The following is a 9005-nucleotide window of genomic DNA, read 5'->3' on the forward strand; positions in this document are numbered from 1 at the left end:
TATTGACATTTCTACAAGATGGGTTAAACATTAATCTGTGAGATGCTTTGAATATTTTTTTCTCTATGACCCAAAGCCTTATTTTCTGCTATTTGAAGCTGTCTGTGTACTAATTCATGTCACTCTATAAGAACCATGTTTCATGTTAGTTTGGGATAGTTGATTACTAAGTGTTTGCACATCACATAAAAAGTAATTTTCTAGTTTTGCCATGATAAAAAAATTAAAATTACAAACATAAATGTGTAGGAGGGAATACTTTTTTCCTGACGCTCTGAGTGATCATTTTGCACATTTGTCTGAATCCCATCATGGTGTTTCATGTTGGCTGAAGGTGCAGAGTTGCAGTGTTCTCCTGCTGATCCGGTTGCAGCGGAGCACCCTGTTCAGGGTCTGCTGGAGAGGTTTCAGGTGAGCCACGGCTGCGCTGCAAGAGAGCAGGGGAACAAGGAAACTCATGTCATCGCTTTGCAGCAAGCATCCAGCAGCCCTGGCAATGTGGTAACTGCTTAACAATTATGTTAAACACATAAGAATACTGCACTGGCCTTGATAGTGTTTGAACTGGAGGTGCTAAATAAGCTAATGATCTAAGTAACGTATATCTTGATCATTTTATAAAATCTTATTGCAAAGAGTATTTAGCACTTCTTCTCATACTAGGATAAACCTTATTTGGTTTCTAAGCTGGACCCCATTTTTATGAAGTTTGGATCTTCTCCTTCCTCAGCTAAAACATGCATGTTATGTTCAGTGGGAATGAAAAAAAACAGACTCTGGGAACTTACATTTCACGGTTGAAATAGCCAAATCATTTTAAATAATATTATGTTTTTACTCAACGAGCGAATTAATATTTTGACAAACTATTGTGGTCAAAGGTTATTGTGTTATGACGTTATTTCACATTGTGGGAGAAATTCAGCAAACTCCAGCCCCTAAAAACTATAGATATGTTGAGGAGAAATTGTAATAGTACTAAAAAAAATTCTATTCATAAAAAAAAAGAAGAAATAAATAATAAAAATTGGAGAAACATGTAAAAGAAAAACTAGCCGATGTTCATTCTATGAATATGATTTGTCAGCATTTCCTTAAAAACAGCCTTAAATTATTACTTATATAGAAACATTAACACTGGGGAATTTAACACAAGTAAACTACATTTAGATTTTATGGCCATTTGAAGCCAATTGGAGACTCTGAAATATATTTAGGGACACCTGAGTAAAGGCCACCTAATATGAATGTGAACCATGATTTGTAAATTAGTGAAACTCTAAGGTTTTTGTATTATCTTCATAGCACCTTTCACAGATACAACCATCACAATAACTGATAAAATTATCTATGTTAACATCTAATTAAACAAACACCTGTCTAAATACGTATGTCTTGAGGTTTGTTGTCTGTTTTTAAGAGTCAGTAGATGCTATGGAGTGAAGAGAAAATGGAAGGAAGCTTGAAGCTTGATCTATGCACGTCTTTAAACGAGCCCAGGGAACCATCTGCAGCCTCTGATTGGACAATCTAAGAAACCAGGAAGAAGACACCAATTTACTAAACATGTCATCTAAATGCAATGTATACAATAAATTAAATCAAATCATACAGTCAGATTAGTTAAAAGTTTTCTAAGGAGACCTTGCTGATTGTATTAATTCATCAACATTGTGGGAACCACTTAAGCAGACCAGCTCTAAGGTGGTTTTCCTGTTAAAAATAATAAAAGAGCACCTACAGTAAGTCAAAGTAGGAGAGAAACAGGACTAAACATAGAAAAAAGCCATGTAAAACCATCTTTACTTAAATGTGTAGATGGCAGCACTCTAGGTAATGTCTCCATACAAAATGGCATCAGCCTATGTCCTCCATCAGATTAAGCCTATAGCAGCACAACTAAAGCTATAGCTTACGGTAACATGAGCCACTCTAACTATCAGTTTTATCAAAAAGGAACATTTTAAGCCTAGCCTTAAAAGTAGGCAGGGAGTCTAAAGCTGTAAAATTGGATCCCTGGAAAAGAGGTCTGATAACAAAAAGATCTGCCTCCCGTTCTGTTTTTAGAACCTTTAGAAGCTACTTTGGTTAAAGAAGAAAAAAAATATTCTTTATGTTTCTTAGATGATAAAAACAGTTCCCAAAACTGTGCATACAGTGAGCCTCAAGAGATAAAGCGTTGTCTAAAAAGACACTCAATGTTTTGACAAAAGTAGATAAAAAGATTACATGCTACCTAAAAACTAGAATTGTTTTTAATGGGAGCAATCATCATCGTCTTTGTCTTATGACATAGACTCAATTTTATTTATCCCTTGGGATCACTCCTTCAGGGAAATTCTAGTTCCAGTAGCTTATATAGAGTACAAAGAGTTAAAGCAAGATGCAATTAAAGATAAAAAAAATTTCAACAGACAATATATATAAAAAAAGAAAAAAGTTGTAATGTCCTGGAATATGTTTCACTTTGGTATAAAAAAATCTGCCCAGTAAAGAGTTAAAGAAAGACTACACAGTAATTGACTTGGATTATTGCACTTGTACTGCAGAGATGTACTGACCTTATAAATAAATAAAAAATGACACAGGCTACACAGTAGTTGGCATGTGTTATTCCACAGTGAGAGAGAAGAATATTGCACGAGGGACAATAGGTAATGTTTTGCATGTCTTCTTGTCGTTAATCTGCAGACACTCTTTGATGACCCACAGTTTAACTTTCAACAAACTGACAGACCTGCCACATTTTTTAAAGCATATAAGGATTCTAGCTAAATCTAGAGATACAATAACAAAAGGACTGGGCCTAAATCAGACCCCTGAGGAATTCCTCATGACAAAGTGGCTAAGTCTAAGTTCAAGCGGTATTAAAGACTCTTCCAAAACTTTGTAAACACATTAGAGCACACTTTGGTCAATCATCCACATCTTTTTTTCCTGTCCGTAGGTGATGGTGTTCCTTAAACCCCCCTCCAGCGTTCCTCTCAGGGCGCTCCATCTGGTGCTCAGCTCCATGCATCCAATCACATGGTCGCTGAAAACTGAGCTGCTGCCCCAAAACCTCCCAGTAGTTGTGCAGGTCAGTCAGAGTGTGTAGAAAGAGAGATTGTGGACAGAAAGTTCTTGTTTAAAAGCGCCATCTTTGATCTGCTAGGTGTCTCCAAACTCCAGTGTCCGGTCACAGACTCTACACTTGTGTGCTCAAACGGTTCCTTCATTACCTTTTCGCCTCCGCAAACTGTATCACTGGGCTCTGAAGCACCACGGTAACCTCTCCTCACTGATCCATACCAAGCAAGCCAATCGGGTCTATATCCAACTGGGGGAAGGTGAGCCTCTGAGAAACAACACTACAGAAAGATTGTTGAACTTAGGTGTTGTTTTTACTTCCATAGTCATGGGTGTTTAAATCCTAATATACTTTACAGCCATGCAGATCACTTAAATAAGCATTTTTCAAGGAATGAGTCACTTTATAGAGTTCAGCAAATTAATTTAATCACTATGTAAGCTTTTTGTTCTTGATATGTAGAACCCTAAAACAGGCAAGATGGCAGAGAAATGAAAATATAATTTATTGTCTGACACTAAAGGTTACATATAAAACAAAATGGATGAATAACAATAAATAAGCCAGCTGTCCTGGCCTAATGGGAGTGGCTGGTTAGGTAATCCAGTGTCCACAAGGAAGGTCTGAAGGGCAAACATTAGCAGATATAAAGATATATTCCGTCTAGTGACTGGATAAATGATTAAAAATGTGCGAAAATCGGGCCGTGGAGCCCTTCTATTATAACTAAAACTGAAACTAGTGTCATAAATGTGACAATGTCAACCTCCTGCATAAGTTCAATTTTCCCATCAGGTGATGAGAAACAAAATGATGCATAGTTCTGTTTTTTTAATTGATGGCTAAACTTATAATCTGAGAGGTCATCTTTCTAATATTAATTAATTCCAGCTGACTTATCAAGAGAGGTGGGCGATATAGTCTTTAGACATTATTATCGGAGATATGTTTTCTAAAATGTTTACGGCTCTAATGCTTGAGTCACAGCATTACTTTGGTCTATTGTTCTTGACTAAATGAAAAACATGGAAAATCTCTCAGAAATGACAGATGAGAGAAATGTACAGTCACCTGCTATGGCTGCAGTGAAGAACAACAGCAAATGATAGCTGTTGCTTATGTTCATCCAATTCAGGCTAACAAACAATCTAGTTTTTCTCTACCGGGAGGACAGAGTAGTTACCTGATGGCACAGTCCTGTGTCTAACATAATGCCAACATTAAACTTTTGAATTCTGAATTGACTTACATGTCCAGCAGAAATCCTGCATCTCAGCATCCTTTTAGAAACCCCACCTAGTAAAAACAACACTGAAGTAGACTCTTGTCTTCTCCCAGTTATTACTTCTTTTTCTTTTCTTGGTTACTTTCTCTTCCCTCGCAATGGGCAAAGACTTTGGATCATCCTTTATTTCAACAGAAGCATGTTATGAACTTCTCCTCCACTGGTAACACTAGCTGATATAACAAGTTTGTCCTTTATTTTGGCAACCGTAATCAAAGATGGCAATGCAACATGGCGTCTTCCACTGAGTGCAATGACACCTATGTACATATTACTTAGAATTCATTCTAAGATATGAGAACCCTATTATTTTTTGATATGATTGTTGTAAGACGTTGGCAGAATATTTATTCATTGGCATCATTTGATTTTTGCAATATAAAAAAAGCAAATCAGTTACATAATATCACTTTAATGTCACAGCTTGGAACAGAGGACCCAGTTTTCAAGGCAAGACAGACAGGGGAAAAAAAAGCGTTAAATTAAACAGACAGTTACAAACCCTTGATCTTTCCTGTCTGAGGCAGGAAACTCTGGTTTGCCAGTTCAGTCCATGCCCAGAGAACAAGGTAGTATCCAGCCAATGGGCTGCCAACAAGATGTGGGGGGCACCACCCAGACTGTCCCAGATGCTGCAGCCCCAGAGAACAGAGAACGAGCAGGAGTCCAAAGCCAGGTCAGGCAAACAGATCAGAACAGGAACAGGCAGGCTTAGAGGTCAAGGAATCTGAAGCCAGGTCAGGGCAGACTAGACAGGCTGCAATTGTTTAAGGGCAGTTATTATTCTAAAGGCTTTAGCATTTGAGCTGAATTTTATTATTAATAATATTATATATTAATAGAAGAAGATATTTGGTTTTTGTTGTAAATATTTGGAGGTGTGAACATGATATTTACCGTAAATAATAAAAAAATTGACAACATAAAAATTCTGTTTTGATAAGTTAACATTTCTCCATTTCAAACAATACATCATTTTCTGTTGAAATAATATTCAGATTTCCTTGATTAAAAAAATTGACATATCTCTCCAGAATATTTCTGTATAATTAAAATCTCCAAAAAGATGAATAAATACACATCGGATCCAAATCCCATTTATATCTCTTTTATTTTTTATATGCTTTAACGTAATAAACATTATGAATCATTTTATAAGAAATTTTTCTCACTTTATTGTTTATCAAGTATTTTTTTAAGTAGCAACCAAGTTCACTTGCAATTTAAATTTTCAAAAATGCTGGACCAATAAAATATACAAGCTGGTGAAAACAATGATCAATCTTGTCCTGATTCAACCGTTTGACATCAACCCAAAACAGGTCAGCCAATCACCTTGCAGGATTTGTAATTACAATTGGCCATAACCAAATTTCAGTTGTTGACTACCATTCGACCAATCAGCACAGAAAGTTCTGCTGAATGTCCCTCCTCTCCCCAACTGGATTTTATGAGATTGATAGCGTGTAGAACTAAACCGAGAGTGCTACACCTGATCAATCACTTTCTAAGTTAAAGGGAGGATTATAATTTTCATAAATTGGTGAACGCTGAGCTTAAACGTTTGAGCTGTTTGGAAAGAGGGGAGAAAAAAACAAACAAGAAAATTGGCAGGAGAATGAAAACTAAATGAAAAAGGAACACATTCGTAAAACAATAACAAACTGAAAGTGAATAAACCCTTATCCGATCCATAAGCAAAAAACAACAGAAACCGGACCACCAATGGGATGAAATTAATCCAAAATCTGTTACCTTTTAATGGCGAAGTAAAAGTGACTGGAAACAACAGCAACTCAGGTGAAAATGTGGTTGAGCGCGTGAAATGACAGGAAATAGGAGACAGAGAAACCCACTGTGCAGATTCCACCTACTTTCTGCAGAATCAATAGCTGCAGACCTTCAAACCTCAGGCTTAGAGAGACGAGCTTAATTATAAAACATGCAGAGCTTCATGGAATGGGTTTGAATGGCTGTATTACCAAGCTTGATGCTAAGTATGGGATGCAGTAGAGTGAACACAAAGAGCCACGAGGCTCTTAAGCAGTGGGTCAACATTAAAGCTTATGCAGAATGAAAATTCATTAAAGTTCATGCAAGAGCTTCGGCTTTGCCGTGATTTCTTCTCTTTGTCAACAAAAGATTAAACTCTGCTGTAGCTGGAGGCCAGAGAGAGGTTGAGAAACACAGTGAAATTAACCTCCATTAAAAATCATCTCTTCTTTTCACAGATCCGTCCCTTCCTGATGTGTGCCAGCTTCAGTCCTTATCCCTCTTTCCTAATTACATGACCTCTGACTTGCAGCCACAAAAAGTGAAGGGCTGCACCCATCCCAGAGGAGGAGAGGCTAGCCCTGAAGTCCATGTGATAAAGCTCCATTCAGCAGGCTCAGCGCTAAGTGGGTGAGACAGTGATTCCTCTGGAGGCCCTGATTTAAGGTTAGACAGTGTTCCGCTTAGAAAAGGAGACATTATACATCTCTTTCATGATCTCCCTCAGCTCTCTGCAGGTGGAGGTAAAGGTCGCTCTTTTGCCTCCGGCGGCCCCTTCAGGACCGCACCAGGTTGTTCTGATTCTTAGCAGCTTGGTCCCGGTCAACTGGGTGATTACAGCTCCTGCTGTCTGGGGTCACATCACTGTTCATGTAAGGATGAATTATCTCCTTTAGGTGTGTGAAACTAATGGCAAATTGTAATTCTTTGCTGTTCCTTTTGCCTGTTCAGAAATAAGGATTGCTGCTGATTCAAAATACATCAACTTGTAACACCAAGCTTCAGTATGAAGTCAGGACTCTGCCAAAAGTGCATAAGGACAACAAAAACACATACGAGCAGTTTTATTTAAAACACATGCATGCAAACTACTCTGCACATGCATTTAGTCACTTTCAGGGTGCAACCAACCAAAGATTGCCAGTGATTGGCTACTTTTCAGGAAATTCCTCCTTTTGAGACAGCACAGGTTTCCTCCCATTTGTGGCTAGTTACATTAGCAAAGCATCTTTAGCCTAATCATTGTTTCATAAAGAGTTAAGAATCGGTCAATTGGAGTCATCCTTAAAATACTTAGTTTAATACTGTCATGAATATTTTCTGAAAGCAGCAACAATATGCTGTACAAAAAGAAATGTTACGTTTGGAGCTTTGCATGTGCTTAGCTAATGTTTATATTTAGGCTGCCGTTTAAAATGAAAGTTAGGCTTGAATTACCTCTTGTTTATTGTTGAACACAGAAAATTATATTTCTAATCAGTTACCATGTATCCTAGGTCCAACACACCTAATTAAATGGCCGAATGACCTTCTCCGCATGTAGTGAATTTCTCCAGAATTCTGGCAATCATCTAATTGCTTAAACGCAGAGTGGAAGACCTACAGTGCTGCTATTCATGGATCTCAGTGCAGCGTTTTAAACTGTTGATCACTTGATTTTAAATGGAGAATCTGGAAAACTTCAGCTTTTCTGGTACCGCACTGGACTGGTTTAAGTCCTTCTTGAAAGATAAGGGACCTCTATGCGTCAGTAAGGAACTTAAAATCAGAGACAAGAAAAATCACATGCGGGGTTCCACAAGGCTCCATTTAGGGGCCCCTCCTGTTAAAAATCTACATACCATAGCTATGCAGACGACACACAGCTTTACATAATTTCACCTGGTGACTATGAACCCATCAGAGCATTTTCTACATCCTTAGAACAAATCAATATGAGGATGCACCATAATTTACTCCAACTGAATAAAAACAGATATGAGGTAATAATTTTCTGACCAAAGGAGGAGAGATACAGAGTTAGCTGAGCTTCAGTTATTACAGCTAGAAACCATTGATTATGGCCTAAATCATGGTGTCATGATGGACTCAGACCAGAACCTTCAGATGCTCAGAAAGGCGTTACTAAGTCAGCCTTTGATCACCTGAAGAACATTTCCAGGGTTAAAGGACTAATGTCCAAGTACGAAAACTCATTCATGCATTTATCTTTAGTAGAATTGATAACTGCAAGATGATTAACCCCCCCCTATAGACTGCCACTCTGGGTCCCTGAGCATACAGCTCCCCAGGCACCCCATGATGGCAGCCCACTGCTCCCTAAGGGGACGGGTTAAATGCAGAGGGTGACTTTCTCTAGCGTGAGATCAATAAAGTTCAATTATTATTATTAATTGAAATCAAATCTAAGATTACATTAGTTGTAACAATGACACTATTTAAAACATTGAACTAAATTAAATAAACTACTAATAATCGGCCGCTCTTTAAAAATAATCAAAAAACAGTGTTTTCCAGTCTGTATTTATTATGTGACCCTTAAATTACAAAACTTATCTTCTTTCCAGTCCTCCAACAGCATCTCTCCACCATTTCCACCAGGGCCTAACCTAACCCTGTCCAGCAGGCTTGTGTCTGACCTCTCCACAGTCTCTGATCCGCTGGTGTGGGCCTCTGAAAGCGGCTACACTAACGTTAGATCTTACACCGAGGCTGACCTGGCCAATCGCTTTGTGATCCAGCTGGCAGAAGATGGGACAGGTAACACTTTTCCACCTCTCATGTTACTGTTGAAGATACTAAAATCTTATATTATCATTTAACACTTCAGACTTTTTCATGCATTTTTAACCTAGGTTTGACGAAATGAACACTTTG

General features: G+C 38.0%; 1 protein-coding gene across 1 annotated transcript in view; it reads left to right on the top strand.

The window, feature by feature from the left end:
* The first annotated feature begins 319 nt into the window (after positions 1 to 319).
* Positions 320 to 9005, top strand: part of tgfbr3l (transforming growth factor beta receptor III like) — a 28891-nt gene continuing 20205 nt past the window's right edge. Inside the window, exons 1-6 of the mRNA XM_015379350.1 lie at positions 320 to 501; positions 2948 to 3079; positions 3155 to 3329; positions 6587 to 6758; positions 6856 to 7000; positions 8696 to 8888. Of these exons, the coding sequence (XP_015234836.1) occupies positions 322 to 501; positions 2948 to 3079; positions 3155 to 3329; positions 6587 to 6758; positions 6856 to 7000; positions 8696 to 8888 (997 nt within the window). The 5' untranslated portion in view covers positions 320 to 321. The remainder of the gene's footprint in view (positions 502 to 2947; positions 3080 to 3154; positions 3330 to 6586; positions 6759 to 6855; positions 7001 to 8695; positions 8889 to 9005) is intronic.

This window comes from Cyprinodon variegatus, unplaced genomic scaffold (assembly GCF_000732505.1).
Source record: "Cyprinodon variegatus isolate N-32 unplaced genomic scaffold, C_variegatus-1.0 Scaffold190, whole genome shotgun sequence".
In the NCBI taxonomy this organism is placed as follows: Eukaryota; Metazoa; Chordata; class Actinopteri; order Cyprinodontiformes; family Cyprinodontidae; genus Cyprinodon; species Cyprinodon variegatus.